Genomic DNA, 19,131 nt, shown 5'->3' on the forward strand with positions numbered 1-19,131 from the left:
AAACACTCCATCTACTGGGCACCTCCCTCCTCAAACACTCCATCTACTGGGCACCTCCCTCCTCAAACACTCCATCTGCTGGGTTCCTCCCCCCTCAAACACTCCATCTACTGGGCACCTCCCTCCTCAAACACTCCATCTACTGGGTACCTCCCCCCTCAAACACTCCATCTACTGGGCACCTCCCTCCTCAAACACTACATCTGCTGGGTACCTCCCCCCTCAAACAATCCATCTGCTGGGTACCTCCCCCCTCAAACACTCCATCTACTGGGTACCTCCCCCCTCAAACACTCCATCTACTGGGCACCTCCCTCCTCAAACAATCCATCTGCTGGGTACCTCCCCCCTCAAACACTCCATCTACTGGGCACCTCCCTCCACAAATACTCCATCTACTGGGTACCTCCCCCCTCAAACAATCCATCTACTGGGCACCTCCCTCCTCAAACACTCCATCTACTTGGCACCTCCCTCCACAAATACTCCATCTACTGGGTACCTCCCTCCACAAATACTCCATCTACTGGGCACCTCCCTCCACAAACACTCCATCTACTGGGCACCTCCCTCCACAAACACTCCATCTACTGGGCACCTCCCTCCACAAACACTCCATCTACTGGGCACCTCCCTCCACAAACACTCCATCTACTGGGCACCTCCCTCCTCAAACACTCCATCTACTGGGCACCTCCCTCCACAGACAATCCATCTACTGGGTACCTCCCCCCTCAAACACTCCATCTACTGGGCACCTCCCTCCTCAAACACTCCATCTGCTGTGTACCTCCCCCCTCAAACACTCCATCTACTGGGCACCTCCCTCCTCAAACACTCCATCTACTGGGCACCTCCCTCCTCAAACACTCCATCTACTGGGCACCTCCCTCCACAAACACTCTATCTACTGGGTACCTCCCTCCACAAACACTCCATCTACTGGGTACCTCCCCCTCAAACACTTCATCTACTGGGCACCTCCCTCCTCAAACACTCTATCTACTGGGTACCTCCCTCCACAAACACTCCATATACCGGGCACCTCCCTCCACAAACACTCCATCTACTGGGCACCTCCCTCCTCAAACACTCCATCTACTGGGCACCTCCCTCCTCAAACACTCCATCTACTGGGCAAATCCCTCCACAAACACTCCATCTACTGGGCACCTCCCTCCTCAAACACTCCATCTACTGGGCAAATCCCTCCACAAACACTCCATCTACTGGGTACCTCCCTCCACAAACACTCCATCTACTGGTCACCTCCCTCCACAAACACTCCATCGGTGAGGTTCCTCCCTCCATAAACACATCATTGGTGAGGCTCCTCCCTTCACAAACACTCAGCAAGATTCCTCCCTCCCCGTACTCTCCTTCAGCGAGACTCCTTCCTCCACAAACAGTCCGTCACCGAAGCACCTCCTTTGATGAACACTCCATCACCCAGATATCTTCCTCCACACAACACTCCCTCAGTCAGTTATCTCCCTCGATGAGGTATCTCCATCAGCATGATATTCCCTTGGTGAGGTATTTCCCTCGACGCGATGCTTCCTCAGCATGATGCTCCCTTGGTGAGGTGTCTCCCTCGATGTGATTCTCCCTCAGTGAGGTGTCTCCTTCGACGCGTTGCTCCCTCAGCATGATGCTCCCTCGGTCAGTTATCTTCCTCAGTAGGTATCTTCCTCAGCATGATGCTCCCTCGACGCAATGCTCCCTTCAAGAGGTATCTCCCTCAACCCGATTCTCCTTCGATGAGGTCTCTCCCTCGATGTGATGCTCCCTCGGTGAGTTATCTCCCTCGACATGATACTCCCTCGGTGAGGTATCTCCCTTGATGTGATGCCTCGGTGAGGAATCTCCCTCAGCATGATGCTCCCTCAGTGAGGTATTCCCCTCGACTCGATGCTCCCTCAGTCAGGTATCTCCCTCGATGCGATGCTCCCTTGGTGTGGTATCTTCCTCGATGCGATGTTCCCTCAGTGAGGTATCTCCCTCAAAGTAACACTGCAGTGCTGACCTAGAATTCTATCCTCAAATGTATTTAAAACTTGAGAAGGCCATTCAGCCTAACCAGCCTACCATAAGACATAGGAGCAGAATTAGGCCATTCAGCCCATTAAGCCTGCTCTACCATCTCATTATGGCTGATCTATCACACCATTTTAACCCCATTCTCCTGCATTCTCTCCATAGCCTTTGACACCCTGACTAGTCAAGAACCTCCACTTTAAATATACTCAATGATTCAGCCTTCAGAACCATCTTTGGCAGCGAATTCCACAGATTCACCTCTCTATTCCAGCGTGTACAGGCCCAGAGCCAGCAAATGGTCCCCCATACCTTTCATTCCCGGGATCATTTCTGTGAATCACCTCTGGGCCTTTCTAATACCAGCATATCCTTTCTTAGATAAGGGGCCCAAAACTGCCCTCACTACCATCTTTAAACACCAGTGAAGGTGTGGAGCATTTTGAAGGGGTGGTTTAGAGGCAGGTATGTTGGGAACATTTAAGAGACTCTTAGATAGCCACATGAATGATAGGAAAATGGAGGGTTATGTGGGAGGAAGGGCTAGATTGACCTTTGAGTAGGTTAAAAGGTGGCATGACATTGTGGGCCGAAGGGTCTGAACTGTACAGTACTGTTCTGTGTTCTGAGTCAAGGGGGTAGTTGGGGGAGAGGGGTATCTGTTTCTCTCTAGCTGTCCTCCCCAGTCAGTTCTGCTGACTTCACAGATCACTTCTCACGAAGCCCCCTGTGCCATTCTTGGAAGAAGTGGCTTTGAAAGTCTCCCCACTCGGAAATCATAACTGTCCACTTGTAATTGTTGCCCTGGAATCCTTTGCAACTTTATCTTGTCTTGCTCTGCCCGGTTCCCAGGTGTTCTCTGAAGGGAAAGTCAGGATTTCTAGGGCTGTGTCTCGGCCCGATACTCTTTTCTGTAGATACTGCCTGTCCGGCTGAGTTCCTCCAGCATTCTGTGTGTGTTGTTTGGATTTCCAGCATCTGCAGATTTTCTCATGGTTGAGTTCATCCTGCATGACTGCACTATTTCTGCACACTGTTCCTGTCAGCACGCCCTCTTGACTTCTGCCTCACTGAGCTCTCACTCTCCAAAAAGGTACAAAGGAAGTCCAGCTAACAAAGGTTTGATTCAGCTTGCCTGCATTCTGTTTTGTCTGCACACCCTTCGAAGTCCACACCTGTCTGTGCACTGGTCCTGATCGAACCCTGTTTGCATCGACACTTTCACGATTGACACAACCCAATCAATGCTCTCTTCTTGCTGCTGCCATCATGAAGAAGGTACAGGAGCCTCAGGACCCACACCACCATCAGTTTCCTGAACCAGTGGGGATAACTTCACTCAACTTCATTTGCCGCATCACCGAAAAGCTCGCACAACCTACGCACTCACTTTCAAGAGTCTCTTTATCTCATATTATCGGTATTGGTTGCATATTTCTTTATTCTTTTCTTCTTTTGTATTTGCACAATTTGTTATATTTTGCTCATTGGTTGTCAGCCCATCTTGTGTGTAGTTTTTCATTGACTCTATTGTGTTTCTTTGTATTTACTGTGAATGCCCACAAGAAAATTACCTACCAGCCCATCCAACACATTCAACTTCTGTCTTTTCCAAAGGGACTCCACCACTAAACATATCTTTACCTCCCATCTCTCTCTGCTTTCCGCAAGGCTTGATCCCTTCGTGATTCCCTTGTTCATTTGTCCCTCCCTACTAATCTCCCTCCAGGCACTTTCCCTACTACACCTGCCCATTCACCTCCTCCCTCACCTCCATTCAGGGCCCCAGGCAGACCTACCAGGTGAGGCAACACTTCACCCGTGACCTGCTGGGGTCGTCTGTTATGTCCAGTGCTCCCGATGCGGCCTCTTTCGGAGAGACTCATCGTTATATTGGGGGACCACTTCATCGAGCACCTCTGCACCAATAGCCACAAGCAGGACTTCCTAATGGCCAAACATTTTAATTCTATTCCCACTCCCGTTCTAACATGTCATTCAATGTCCTCCTCTTGTGCCAAGATGAGGCTGCCTGTAGGGTGGAGGAGCAACATCTTGTATTCCATCTGGGTACCCTCCAACTTGATGGCATGAATATCGATTTCTCCTTCCAGTGAACAAATTAACCCCCTCCCACCCCCACTTCTATTCCCCACTCTGACCTTTCATTTCGTCTCACCGGCTTATCACTTATGCCTGGGTCCCCACCTCCTTCCCTTCTCCTGTGGTCCACTCTCCTCTCCTATCAGATTTTTGTTTAGGTATTACCTAAAATGTGATCAGATCTTCACGTAAGTTCTAAAACAAGATAGAGAGAACCCAATTAAATAATACATAAAACATTATACTTGTTCATTTATTGATTGAGAAAAATTATCCACTGTTATATGTACTTGTTGGAAAAAGTGTGTGAAACTGGTGTGACCCCCTTGTACAGCAATAATTTCGACCAGACATTTCCAGTAACTGTTGATCAGTCCTGTGCATCAGCTTGGAGGAATTTTCGGCCATTCCTCCTCACAAAACTGCTTCACCTCTTGGGGTGTTGGTGGGCTTCCTTGCATGAACTGCTTGGTTCAGGTCCTTACACAACATCTCTATAGGATTAAGGTCAGGACTTTGACTCAGGCCTTTCAAAACATGGGTTTTCTTCCTGTTGCTGATTTGTCTTTCGGATAATCGTCTTGTTGCATTACTCTACTTCTATTAAGCTTCAGTGACGGATATTCTCCCGCGAAATGTCTTGATACAATTTTGAATTCATTGTTCCCACAACAATTGGAAGCTGTCCAGGCCCTGAGGCTGCAAAGCAGCCCCAAGCCATGATGCTCCCTCCACCACGCTTCACAGTTGGGATGAGGTTTTGGTGTTGGTGTGTAGTGCCCTTTTTCCTCCAAACAGGAATGTGCACTTCTGGCAAATAGTTCAACTTCTTCCTCATCTGCCCACAGAACATTGTCCCAGAAGCATTGTAAAACATCCAGGTGGTCTTTTGCAAACTTGAGACATGCAGCAGTGGTTTCCTCCGTGGTGTCCTTCCATGAGCACCGTTCTTGTTCAGTGTTTTTCTTACAGTCGACACATGAACAGAGACTTCAGCAAGTTCTAGAGATTTCTGCAGGTCTTTTGCTGTTACCCTTGGGGGTTTTTCTCACCTCCTTCACGTCATGCTCTTGGTGTGATCTTTGCAGGATGCTCACTCCTATGAACAATAGCAACAGTACTGAGACTGTGGACTGATGAATACTTTAGAAATGCTCTTTCTTGAGAAGAGCAGGCTCTGACAGTAACCTGACTTTGAGTGTCTTTTTTTTATAGGGCCAGGCTCTCTCCACCCCACACCTCCAATCTCATCTCATTGATTGGAACACCTGACTCCAAATAGCTTTTGTAGAAGGCATTACCCCAGAGGGTCACATACTTTATCCAACAATACTGGATCATTTTTATCAATATGTAATGACAAGTGTAATGGCTTTTGTGTTGTTTAAGTGGGTTCTCTTTATCTGGTTTTAGGACATGTGAAGATCTGATCACATTTGAGGTTATATTTTTGCAGGAACAGAATATTTTTCAGGGTTTACAAATTCTCTACCACCACTCTATCTAATTTGATAATGAAATTACTTTGAACTTGAACCTCCCTCTTGTGTTTTTCAGGCTAGTTTAGCTGCAACTAGACAAGGGTCATCGCCAAATGGGAACGTGTCTCAACAGCCTGCCTCTTCACAGACCACTGTGAGTATCTGAAGCAAGTGGCCGGTTTATGCGGGAGGTCAGCACTTGGTGCCGTACATTAAATGCACAGGAAGAAATGAAGCAGCATTCATAGATTTTAGTCCAATTTGAGCTTGGAGATGTGACAATGCATGTTTCTCAGAGCCCAGTGTTCCAGCAGCTCATCTGAATCTGGAGAAAGGCCGAGTATTACATTTCAAATTTAGATATGCAGCATATCTGGCCCAACGAGCCCATGCCGCTCATATACCCCAATGTGCCAATTAACCAGTTACCATGGGCACCGTGGTAGCGTAGTGGTTAGCACAATGCTATTACAGTTCAGGGTGTCAGAGTTCAGAGTTCAATTCGGGCATCCTGTGGAAACAAGTTTGTACGTCCATCCCGTGTGTGTGTGGGTCTCCTCCGGATGCTCCAGTTTCCTCCCATGGTCCAAAGGTTAATTGGTCATTGCAAATTGTCACATGATTAGGCTAGCATTAAAATCAGTGGGTTGCTGGGCAACACGGCTCAGAGGACCTATTCCACACTGTATCTCTAAATTAAAAGAATAAAATAAAAAGGCCAAATATTTTATTTTTTATTTAGACATAGAACACGGTAATGGGATCCTCTAGTTCATCGAGATCACGGAGCTCAATTACACCCAGGTGACCAATTAACTTACTAACCATTGGAATGCTTAGTTCCGGTCCTTCCACAACATTTCTGTAGGATTAAGGTTAGGACTTTGACTCAGGCCTTTCAAAACACAGGTTTTGAACTTAGAGGAGTACACAGCATCAGTGACCAGCTACATCAGCAAGTGCATTGATGATGTTACTCTGTCCAAAACCATCACTATACGTGCCAACCAGAAGCCATGGTGTGTGTGCTGCTGAGGTCCCACGACTCCGCCTTCAGAGCAGGCGACAAGGCAGCTTTAACAACAGCAAGGGCCAAACTGTCCCGAGCCATCAGAGGGGCAAAGCGTGCACACACCCAGCTAATCCACAGTTACTTCCAGGACAGCGGCGACACATGGCGCATGTGGAAGGGGATCCAGGACATCACCAATTACAAGACAACATCACCTGACTGTGCAGGTGATGCCTCCCTCCCAAATGCGCTGAATAACTTCTACGCCCAGTTTGAGGCAGAAAATGACGTGGTGGCGAGGAAGTCCACCCCTCCTACGAATGGCCATCTGCTGTGTCTCTCCATGGCTGACATGAGAAGAACCCTGTGCAGGGTCAACCCAAGGAAGGCTGCTGGACCAGACAACATCCCTGGTAGAGTGCTCAGAGGATGTGCAGACTAGCTAGCAGATGTTCTCACTGACATCTTCAACATCTCCCTGAGCAGCACCACCGTTCCAACGTGCTTCAAGGCCGCTACCATCGTCCCCGTGCCGAAGAAGTCTTCAATGTCCTGCCTAAATGACTACCGTCCCGTTGCACTTACATCCATCATCATGAAGTGTTTTGAGAGGCTTGTCATGAGGCATATCAAGACCCTGCTGCCCCCCTCACTAGACCCCCCCTGCAGTTTGCGTACCATCCCAACCGCTCAACAGATGACGTCATTGACACCACCCTCCACCTGGCCCTAACCCACCTGGACAAAAAAGACACATTCGGATGCTGTTCATAGACTTTAGTTCAGCATTCAACACAATCATCCCTCAGAAACTGATTGGAAAGCTGAGCCTATTGGGCCTGAACACCTCCCTCTGCAACTGGATCCTAGACTTCCTGACTGGGAGACCTCAGTCAGTCCGGATCGGGAGCAGCATCTCCAACACCATCACACTGAGCACAGGGGTTCCCCAGGGCTGTATGCTCAGTCCACTGCTGTTCACTCTGCTGACCCACGACTGTGCTGCAACACACAGCTCGAACCATATCATCAAGTTCGCCGCTGACACGACCGTGGTGGGTCTCATCAGCAGAACGACGAGTCAGCTTACAGAGAGGAGGTGTAGCAGCTAATGGACTGGTGCAGAGCCAACAACCTGTCTCTTAATGTGAACAAAACAAAAGAGATGGTTGTTGACTTCAGGAGGGCACGGAGCGACCACTCCCTGCTGAACATCGACGGCTCCTCGGTAGAGATCCTAAACAGCATCAAATTTCTTGGTGTTCACCTGACAGAGAATCTCACCTGGTCCCTCAACACCAGCTCCATAGCAAAGAAAGCCCAACAGTGTCTCTACTTTTTGCGAAGGCTGAGGAAAATCCATCTCCCACCCCCCATCCTCATCACATTCTACAGGGGTTGTATTGAGAGCGTCCTGAGCAACTGCATCACTGCCTGCTTCGGAAATTGTACCATCTTGGATCGCAAGACCCTGCAGCGGATAGTGAGGTCAGCTGAGATCATCGGGGTCTCTCTTCCCACCATCACGGACATTTACACTACACGCTGCATCCGCAAAGGAAACAGCATTATGAAGGACCCCATGCACCCCTCATACAATCTCTTCTCCCTCCTGCCGTCTGGGAAAAGGCTCCGAAGCGTTCGGGCTCTCACGGCCAGACTATGTAACAGTTTCTTCCCCCAAGCTATCAGACTCCTCAATACCCGAAGCCTGGACTGACACCTTGCCCTACTGTCCTGTTTATTATTTATTGTAATGCCAGTACTGTTTTTGTGCACTTTATGCAGTCCAGTGTAGGTCTGTAGTCTAGTGTAGCTTTCTCTGTGTTGTTTTTTTATTACGTATTTCAGTCTAGTTTTTGTAATGTGTCATGTAAACCATGGTCCTGGAAAACGTTCTCTCATTTTTATTATGCACTGTACCAGCAGTCATGGTTGAAATGACAATAAAAGTTGACTTGACTTGAATGTGGGAGGAAACACACATAGTCTGGGGAGACTGGACTGCTTATAGACAGTAGTGGGAATCGAACCCAGTCGCTAGTGCTGTCATAGCATTAGGCTGACAACTACGCTACCGTGTTAGCCCTAAGTAGGAGGTTTGTTGCCACTGGAAATCTGGCCGCTGTTCACTTGGATAGGCCACCTCTGTCTGAGGTCCTGTGTGAACCCTTCCCCTGACCCCTGTCCGTACAGCTGGCCATTGTCCGTCTCCTTACACCACCCCACCCTCTGTATTCGACTGGATTCTGCGGAAAGTGTGGAAACTTTCCGTCACCCTGCTTTCCACCACTCCCTTCTTGCCCTTTCCTGGATTTAGCTGCTCTCTCATCGTGACCTGAGACCATAAGAAAGAGAAACAGAATTGGGCCATTCAGCCCATCGAGTCTGCTTTGCCATGCCATCATGGTTGATTTACTATCCCTCTCAACCCCATTCTTTTGCCTTCTCCCTGTAACCTTTGACACCTTGACTAATCAAGAACTAAATGACTCTGCCTCCACAGTCAACTGTGGCAGTGAATTCTACAGATTCACCACCGTCTGTTCTAAAGAGACGTCATTCTATTCTGAGGCTATGCCCCCCCCCCCCCCCCCGCATTTGAAACATCCTCCCCACATCTACTCTATTGGGGCCTCTCAGTATCTGAGAAATTTCAATGAGATCCCCGCTCATTCTTCTAAACTCCAGTGAGTACCTATCTAGGAGCATCACATGTTCCTGATATGTTAACCCGGTGACCCACTCCTATCTTTTGAATAGAAGTAGGAGGAGGCCATTTGGCCTTCTGTGTCTGAGCATGCTGGTAACTGTCCCTGCTCCTACCCTCTGTTATTCGTGGTGCTTTTCACATGGACAAATATGTCTCCCTCCTCCCTCTCTTACACGCAGTGGATTCCAGTTAGTTGGAACACATCGGAACCAGTATGCTTTGGCCCGATGAAGCGGCTGTCTTAATTAGCAGAAGTTTCATGGGAATAGTTAAAAATGTACATAAAAGACAAAACTGCTGTTTAACTGAATAACAAATTATGTACTTAAATTAAATACAGAACAAGTTACGACACTACCAATACTACTACAGTATTTTAAAACTATTAGTTCCGCATAGTTATTCATGGAGGAATTCAACCAGTGTACATTGTCGTATTCTTTTGATTGACTGTAAATGAACAAGACAACTATTGTAGATGATGGACTGCCATTATGCAATGCATCTCCAAATCTTCATTTTAATTGTAACATTCAAGGTGACTGTTGATACCTTCAAGTTCTTCACGGTTCCTAACTTGCTGAAATAGTGAAATCATTTCATTTTCACTCTGGCATCTCCAAGCCTGAATGCTTGAAACTGCAGTAAGCAGAACAGTTCTGAATTGGCTTACTGCTTCAGTGGACAGAAAAAGAGTGAGAAGCCAGGGGAATGGACAGGAGGGCAAGAGGCCGGGGAGTGGACAGGAGGAGGGTGAGAGGCCGGGGGAGTGGACAGGAGGAGAGTGAGAGGCCGGGGAGTGGACAGGAGGGCGAGAGGCCGGGGAGTGGACAGGAGGAGGGTGAGAGGCCGGGGGAGTGGACAGGAGGAGAGCGAGAGGCCGGGGGAGTGGACAGGAGGAGGGCGAGAGGCCGGGGAGTGGACAGGAGGAGGGTGAGAGGCCGGGGGAGTGGACAGGAGGAGAGCGAGAGGCCGGGGGAGTGGACAGGAGGAGGGCGAGAGGCCGGGGTAGTGGACAGGAGGAGAGCGAGAGGCCGAGGAGTGGACAGGAGGAGGGCGAGAGGCCGGGGGAGTGGACAGGAGGAGGATATCAGGCCGGGGAGTGGACAGGAGGAGGATATCAGGCCGGGGAGTGGACAGGAGGAGGGCGAGAGGCCGGGGAGTGGACAGGAGGAGTGCGAGAGGCCGGGGGATTGGACAGGAGGAGTGAGAGGCCGGGGGAGTGGACAGGAGGAGGGCGAGATGCCGGGGGAGTGGACAGGAGGATATCAGGCCGGGGAGTGGACAGGAGGAGAGCGAGAGGCCGGGGGAGTGGACAGGAGGAGAGCGAGAGGCCGGGGGAGTGGACAGGAGGAGAGCGAGAGGCCGGGGGAGTGGACAGGAGGAGAGCGAGATGCCGGGGGAGTGGACAGGAGGATATCAGGCGGGGGAGTGGACAGGAGGATATCAGGCCGGGGAGTGGACAGGAGGAGAGTGAGAGGCCGGGGGAGTGGACAGGAGGAGAGTGAGAGGCCGGGGAGTGGACAGGAGGGCGAGAGTCCGGGCGAGTGGACAGGAGGGCGAGAGTCCGGGCGAGTGGACAGGAGGTGGGTGAGAGGCCGGGGAGTGGACAGGAGGAGAGCGAGAGGCCGGGGGAGTGGACAGGAGGTGGGCGAGAGGCCGGGGGAGTGGACAGGAGGAGAGCGAGAGGCCGGGGGAGTGGACAGGAGGTGGGCGAGAGGCCGGGGGAGTGGACAGGAGGTGGGCTAGAGGCCGGGGGAGTGGACAGGAGGAGGGCGAGAGGCCGGGGGAGTGGACAGGAGGAGAGTGAGAGGCCGGGGAGTGGACAGGAGGGCGAGAGTCCGGGCGAGTGGACAGGAGGTGGGCAAGAGGCCGGGGGAGTGGACAGGAGGTGGGTGAGAGGCCGGGGAGTGGACAGGAGGAGAGCGAGAGGCCGGGGGAGTGGACAGGAGGTGGGCGAGAGGCCGGGGGAGTGGACAGGAGGAGAGCGAGAGGCCGGGGGAGTGGACAGGAGGTGGGCGAGAGGCCGGGGGAGTGGACAGGAGGTGGGCTAGAGGCCGGGGGAGTGGACAGGAGGAGGGTGAGAGGCCGGGGAGTGGACAGGAGGAGAGCGAGAGGCCAGGGCAGTGAGCTGACCCTGCATTGACGGCAATGTCCCTTTGACCCAGATTAACCTGGCCACGTCCCCGGCCGCAGCTCAGCTGATCAGCCGGGCTCAGACCGTGAACTCCGGTGCCACAGGAATCGCCCAGCAGGCCGTTCTCCTGGGGAACTCGAACAGCCCGGCTCTGACAGCCAGCCAGGCACAGATGTACCTCCGGGCACAGATGGTAAGCAGCAAACTATTGCTTCCTACAAGTGTTGAGTGCGTGATGTGATGTTGGAGGTGCCTCGCCATTAATCACAATCACCCTTTGTTCCTTTTGAAGATTAATTCGTCAGTGTCTGCCCATGACCTTTGATCCTTTGTGATCTTCCTTTAGGGAATCAATTATTATTCTTCCATTTGTTCTCAGCCTCAGCATTTGTTTCCTCTCCCGGGTTGCCGGGGTTCCAATCCAATCCACAGGGAAAACAGTGTCTGCTAAGAATATTCATTCAGAGGCTGATCTGAGCAGATGAAGGCTCAAGGATCTTTGGAGAGACGGGCCTTTTTCTGATTGTACAATCTGGTCATAACTATCGAAGCTCATTCACTGGGTAACCTGGTTATTCGCTGATTTACCGAGACAGTTGGAGTTAGAATCTGTGCAAAGTATATCACAACCAGTAGCCAAAAGGCGACATATGGTAGATGTCCTGTCACTGACGTGTATGCACGCACAGTTACACAGTCTGTGCACACGTGTGTGTATGCTCAATCACCAAGTATGTGCACACATAGTCATTAACATGTGCACGTAAGACCAGGAACAGAAATAGGCCATTCAGCTCTAACATTCCATCATGGCTGATCCCATCCCATTCAACCTCATACACCTGCCTTCTCACCATACCCTTTGATGCCCTGACCAATCAGGAAATAATCAACTTCTGTCCTGAGTATACCCACGGACTTGGCCACCACTGCAGTCTGGCAGAGCATCCACAGATTCTCTACTCTCTGGCTAAAAAAATTCCTCCTTACCTCCATTCTAAAAGGTCGCTTCTCAATTTTGAGGCTGTGCCCTCCAGTTCTGGATACCCCCACCACAGGAAATACTCTCTCCACACCCACCTTATCTAGACCATTCATACACATAGTCAACTCAGTTACAAATGTGTGGCCACATACATATTTTCACAGATGTCACGTGAACACAGTCAATATATCTATGCATATATGCACATGCACACACACATACATAGGCACGCGTTAAGAGCCAAACATATCCGCACCTTACACACTGCATTGGAGAGAATAGTCAGGGCACCCTCTCAGCACAGCCTCACACCTGTAAATCACACACATGACATCACTTGAGTGGTGTCATTAGTGTTCTGTTGCCTTCTGGCCAAAAGACCATGTTCCTCGGAGTGATTCATTCTATTCCTCTTCCACAAGGGCTGCCCGACACTGAGTATTTGCTCTGTTCACATTCCAATCTCCCACCACGCTGTTAAACTCTACTCCAGTTGCTCCTCAAGTTCAGTAATGCCACGTAGAAACCTCGACAGGGACCAATCTGGCAAGGTGGTTGAGAGGTGGTGGGAACAGTTTAAAATGGAAAGTAAATTTGTTAACGAAGTGTATATATATGTCACCACATACAACCCATTTTCTTCTGGGCATGCAAAGCGAATCCAAGAAATGAAATAGAATCAGTGAAAGACCATACCCAACGGGACAGACAAACAACCAGTGTGCAAAATACAACAAAGTGTGCAAATACAAAAGAGAAAAATAATAATAAACTAATAACTATTGAGAACATGAAATGAAGAGTCTTTCCAAGACCATAGTCCATATGTTTGAAGGGAGTTCCGGAAAGGGTTAGGGTTGGTCCTCAAGTTCAGGTCTTGTGTTGGGGGAGGTTGATTTCAGTAGCATAGAGAGGCCCTGGTGAAAGTAGAATAGCACATGCCATTCAGTCCATCGTGTCTGTATAGGCCATCCATGATTTTGATCTAAACTAATCCCATCTGCCTACCTCTTTCCCTAATTCATCTTAAACCTGAGCCCTCTAACATCTGAAATTTCTGTTAAGGGACAATTTACCCGAGGGGTTCCCAACCTGGGGGTCCGCTGACCCCTTGCATATTGGTATTGATCCATGGCATCCAAAAGGTTGGGAACCCCTACACTACCCTGTTTATGTCTCTTGTATTTTTAACGCTCCAGAGAAAACAATCCGAGTGTGTCCACCCTCTCCTGACAGCATACACATTCCATTCCTGCCAAAGCCTCCACACCCTTCTTGTAATGCAGCAAACAGAACTGAACACAATACTCCAGTGTGCCTACCGAAGTTTTATACAAGTTCAACATGACTTCCTAGTTTTATATTAGGGCGACACAGTAGCATAGCCGTTAGTGCGACACTATTACAGCTCTGCATCAGAGTTCAGTGTTCATTTCTAGTTCCTCTGTAAGCAAGTTTGTATGTTGAACGTGTGGGTTTTCTCCGGATAGAAGGGGGTAGGCAGCACAACACTTTACCAGTGACCCAGGTTCAGTTCCTGCTGCTGTCTGTAAGGAGTTTGTACGTTCTCCCTGTGATCACAGGGGTTTCCTCCAGGTGCTCCAGTTTCCTCCCACGGTCCAAAGATGTACAGGTTAGTAGGTTAATTGGTCATTGTAAATTGTCCTGGGATTAGGCCAGGTTAAACCGATGGGTTGCTGAGCGACGAGGCTCATGAGCCAGAAGGGCCTGTTCCACAATGTGCCTCTAAATCAAAATAAATTCAACACTGCTACCTATGTAAACAACAAAGCAGATCTTAAACACAAGGCATTCTGCAGTTGCTAGAAACCTGAAGCAGCACACAAAATGCTGGAGGGACTCAGCAGTTCAGGGGCATTTTTGTCCGTGTGATCCTTTGCTACCCCCTCTCCACCCTTCCTGTAGTAGTGACCAGAACTGCACACACTAGTCCAACTGTGATCTCACCACTTGCACATCTTGTACAGCTGATTTCTTTTGGTCTCACTTAACATGACATCCTAACCCCTGTATTCACTGTCCCGTGCTAAAAACTCTTTCTTCACCACCTTGACTACAGTGCTCAATGTCAAGACCCATCAAACTCTTACAGACCATCAAACAGTACAGCACAGGAACAGGTCCTTCAGCCCACAATGTTGTGCCAAACCAATTAAATTAATAATCAAGTGGCTAGCCAAACTACTCTCTTCTGCCTACACAATGTCCATGTCCTTCTATTTTCCTCACATTCATTGGCCTACCTAAAGGTCTCTTAAAAGTCCCCAATGTTTCTGCCTCCACCACCACACCCCAGACTCTGCATTCCAGGCAACCACCACTCTCTCTGTAAAAATCTTGCCCCTCACATTCCCTTTAAAATTACACCCCTCACACCTTAAATGCATGCCCTCTGCTATCAGACATTTCAATCCTGGAGAAGAAGATACACTATCTGTCTACTCCATCTAGGCCTCTCATAATCTTATAGATCTCTATCAGATCTCCCCCCAGCCTCTGCCCCTCCCGAGAAAACAAACCAAGTTTGTCCCATCTTTCATTATAGCTCATACCCTCTAACCCAGGCAACATCATGGTAAACCTCCAGCACTCTCTCCAAAGCCTCAAAATCCTTCCAATAAGGGGGAGATCAGAACTGTTTGTAATAGTCCAGATCCATAAGAAAATACTCCTAGGTTTCAATCAGATCCTTTCTTTCTCTTCTAACCTCCGATGGATGAGTGAAATGGCCTCCCCTATCCCTGTGTTCTTTGCCAACCCTTGCCTGAGCTGATTTCTGCAGGATGACCAGTGCCATCCAGAGCAGAGTTACACATCAGCAGTAGGGGACCATTAAAGCGAATAACTTGTCACACATACATTGGAACATACAGTGAAGCACATCGTTTGCGTCAACCACCAACACAGCCTGAGAATGTGCCGGGGGCGGCCCACAAGTACCACCAGGCTTCAGGTGCCAACCTAGCATGCCCACAACTTACTAACCATAGCCGGTACATCTTTGGAATGTGCGAGGAAACGAGAGCACCCAGAGGAAACCCACATGGTCATTGGGAGAATGTACAAACTCCTTACAGACAGCGGCAGGAATTGGACCCGATCGGTGGTGCTGTAAAGTGTTACGTTAATTGCTATGCCCCTAGGGGAAAGGGGTACCAGAATCAGGCTTAATATCACTGGCATGTGGTGTGGAATGGTTAAGGGGAAGAAGCTGTTTCTGAAACATCTTCAAGCTCCCGTACTTCCTCCCTGATATTAGAGAGAATGTCCTGGGTGATGGAGGTTCTTAATGATGGATGCTGCCTGTTTGAGGCATTGCCTTTTGAAGGTGTTCTCCATGTTGGGGTGGCTAGTGTCCATGATGGATCTGGCTGAGTTTACATCCTCTGCAGCTTTTTCCAGTCCTGTGCGATGGCCCCTCCATACCAGACGGTGTTACAACCAGTTAGAATGGTCTCCATGGTACATCTGTAGAAATTTGCGAGAGTCTTTGTTGACATACCAGGTCTCCTCAAACTCCTAATGAAATATAACTGCTGTTGTGTCTTCTTTGTAATTGCATCAATGTGTTGGCTCCAGGATAGATCCTCAGGGATGTTGTCACCCAGGAATTTGAAACTGCTCACCCTTTCCACCTCTCATCCTTCTATGCGTGTTCCCTCGACCTCTCCTTCCTGAAGTCTACAATCAGATATCTAAAGAGGAGGAGAGATTGTTAAGTTGTCTCTAATAATTATCAGATGGTGTAAGTCCAGTACGGTCACATCGTCCAGTGATCCCACCCTCAACATGAACTGTAGACATTCAGGGCTTGGATGAAGACCATTTGGCCCAGAGTGTTAGTGCTGGCCAAAGGTGGACTTGAGATGATTCGCACTTGGCAACTCAAACTCTGCAGGTTACAACTGTTCAAGGACTCATCTAGGCCAAAGCTGGGGAGATATTTCCAGACACTTGTGAAAGAAAATTCCCGATTCCCTCTGAGCCTTCCATGGCCTTGTCGCCAGTAACTAAAGGCTTCTCTCTCGTTATAGACACTGCTGTTCAATCTCCCTGGTTTCCAGGGCTGCTGTATACATACACACACTGTATACTATGCCTTAAACATATGAGTGTGTCAGGAAAAGATGTTTGTGTAACTAAATTGTTGGTGAGAGTTCAAAGTTCAAAATACTTCCAAACTAAATTTATTATCTAAGTATGTATATGTGGTCACTGTAGCTTTGCAGTTAGGATGATGCTGTTACAGCTCGGAGTTCGATTTCGGCATCCACTGTAGAAAGTTTTCCCCGTATGCGTGTGTAGGTTTCCTCCCACAGTCCACAGACGTACACGCTGTAGTGGCACATCAGTGTAGTGGTTTGCACAATGCTTTTCACTATCAGTGACCCAGCTTCTGTTCCTGCCGCTGCCTGAAAGGAGTTTGGACGTTCTCCCCATATCCGAGTTGGTTTCCTCTGGGTGCTCCAGTTTCCTCCCACAGTCCAAAGACATACCAGTTGGAAAGTTAGTTGGTCATTGTAAGTTGTCCTGTCATTAGGCTAGGATGAAGTTGAGGAATTGCTGGGCAGCGCAGCTCGAAGGGCTGGAAGGGCATGTTCCATGCTGGATCTCAATCAATCAATAAATAAATAGCAGGTAGTAGGTGTATTGGTCTGTATAAATTGTCCAGTGATTAAGCTAGGGTTAAACAGGTGGGTTGCTAGGTAGCATGTCTCAAAGGGCCAGAAGTAAATAAATAAATGAGATTTGTTTTGTTGAGGGCATTCACAGTAGAACAAAGAAATACAACAGGATCAATGAAAAACTACAACAGTACACATGTACACCACTAAATGAAGCAACGTTCCTCCAGACCAGGGGGCAGAACACAGTACAAATAACTCACACACACAACACGTAAAGTAATGTTACCACAAATAAATTAACACATAATAAGGTGCATGTATGATACAAGTTAAAAAGTGAACAGATTAACACTACTGGTGCTTCATACGTAATGAGACCTGGGTGGTGACAGGGAGTTCAGTCATCTCACAGCCCGGAAAAAGAAGCTGTTCCCCGTCCTAACAGTCCTTGTCCTAATGCTACAGCAGTAGAGAGTCAAAAAGGTTGTTGGATGGATGGGAGCGATCATTGCCAATCTAAAGACCCTGCGTATGCAGCGCTGCTGATAAATATCTCAGATGGTATCTCAGAGACCCCGATGATCCTCTCACAATGCTTTGTAGGGATTTGTGGTCAGACATCTTGCTATCCCCGGACCAGACAGTGATGCAGCTGCTCAGGACTCTCTGTGGTGCTCCTGTAAACATTGCTGAGAACGGGGGTGGGAGCGGGAGCCTCAGTCTCCTTAGGAAGTGGAGACACTGCTGTGCTTTCTTGACCAGACAAAGACTCACAAACAATACAAGGATTGGCAAACAACACAAATTTGTCAGTCTCCTGGCCCCTGCCAGACTTAGGGTTCAATTCCTCAGATACCTCCCTGCATATCCTGTTGTTGAGACCACGTCAGCCATCTCATGATGCCTGAGGTAGATAAAAGGCAATTTTCTTTTTCTTATTAAGCCCATCACCCCTAGGGATGTCGGCCACTGACAGCAGCTCATCAATGTCCTCTGTCCTGGTCCAAAGGCTGATTGGCCGTATGGCTTTCACTTTCTCCACATGACTTCATACGTCTTCTAGGCGAATCCTTTCTCCCAGGAATGAGGTGTTTGGAGCTGCTGGTGGTGTTTCTGTAGCTCTGGGTTTTCATGGGATGGGGTTACTGGCCCCATGCCCAACCCTCCTCCTTTCGCAGCCAGGCTTGGGGCTGTCCATGGTGGAGTTTAAAAGGCAACACGTTTCATGTAATTTTCAGGCACAGCAAAGTAACCTTGTGCAAATAGCTAGGACCCTAGGTCGTGCTGTTCCTTTGTCCCCCCAGCTCATCTTCACGCCCACTGCCACCGTCGCTGCGGTCCAGCCAGAGGTCACGGTGTCTCCAGGCAACCAGCAGTCAGCCGTCTCACAGGTCAGTTCTCAGCCGTGCAGTCTGTGACGTGAGCGGGATCTGGGTGAAAGCCGTCTCAGGGTCTGGTGGGGATGGGAGGGCAAAGGTTGTCACATCCAGCCTCCGGGCTTTGCTCAATTGCAAATTAATCATCCAGTCGAAGACAGGTGTAGAGTCATACAGCACAGAAACAGGCCCTTCGGCCCAACCTGTCGATGCTAACCAAAATGCCCCATCCAAGCTAATCCCATTTACCAGCTAATTCCATTTACCAGCATTTGATCCATAACTTCCTCCACCTAACCAATCAGTGTACCTGTCCAACAGTGTTCTAGACCTGATTAAACCACTTCCTCTGGCAGCTCATTCCTTATATTGACTACCTTCTGGGTAGAAATGTTGACTCTCTTTTGAAGGTCTGGCTAATCAGGAATCTATCAAACTCTACTTTAAATATACCACAATGACAGCCTCCACATCCATCTGTGGCAATGAATTCCACAGATTCACCACCCTCTAGCTAAAGAAATTCCTCCTCATCTCTGTTCTAATTGGATGTCCTTCTATTCTGAGGCTGTGTCCTTTGGTCCTAGACTCCTCTACTATAGGAAACATCCACTCTATCTAGGCTTTTCAATATTCAA

General features: G+C 49.0%; 1 protein-coding gene across 6 annotated transcripts in view; it reads left to right on the top strand.

Moving 5' to 3' along the window:
• LOC132382283 (polyhomeotic-like protein 2) overlaps window positions 1–19,131 on the top strand; it is a 163,713-nt gene that overhangs the window by 47,133 nt on the left and 97,449 nt on the right. For all 6 annotated transcript variants that reach the window (XM_059952387.1, XM_059952386.1, XM_059952388.1 and 3 more), the window contains 3 exons: window positions 5,698–5,775; window positions 11,515–11,676; window positions 18,356–18,508. In XM_059952387.1, the coding sequence (XP_059808370.1) occupies window positions 5,698–5,775; window positions 11,515–11,676; window positions 18,356–18,508 (393 nt within the window). The remainder of the gene's footprint in view (window positions 1–5,697; window positions 5,776–11,514; window positions 11,677–18,355; window positions 18,509–19,131) is intronic.

Source organism: Hypanus sabinus, chromosome 27, assembly GCF_030144855.1.
Source record: "Hypanus sabinus isolate sHypSab1 chromosome 27, sHypSab1.hap1, whole genome shotgun sequence".
NCBI classification, from domain to species: Eukaryota; Metazoa; Chordata; class Chondrichthyes; order Myliobatiformes; family Dasyatidae; genus Hypanus; species Hypanus sabinus.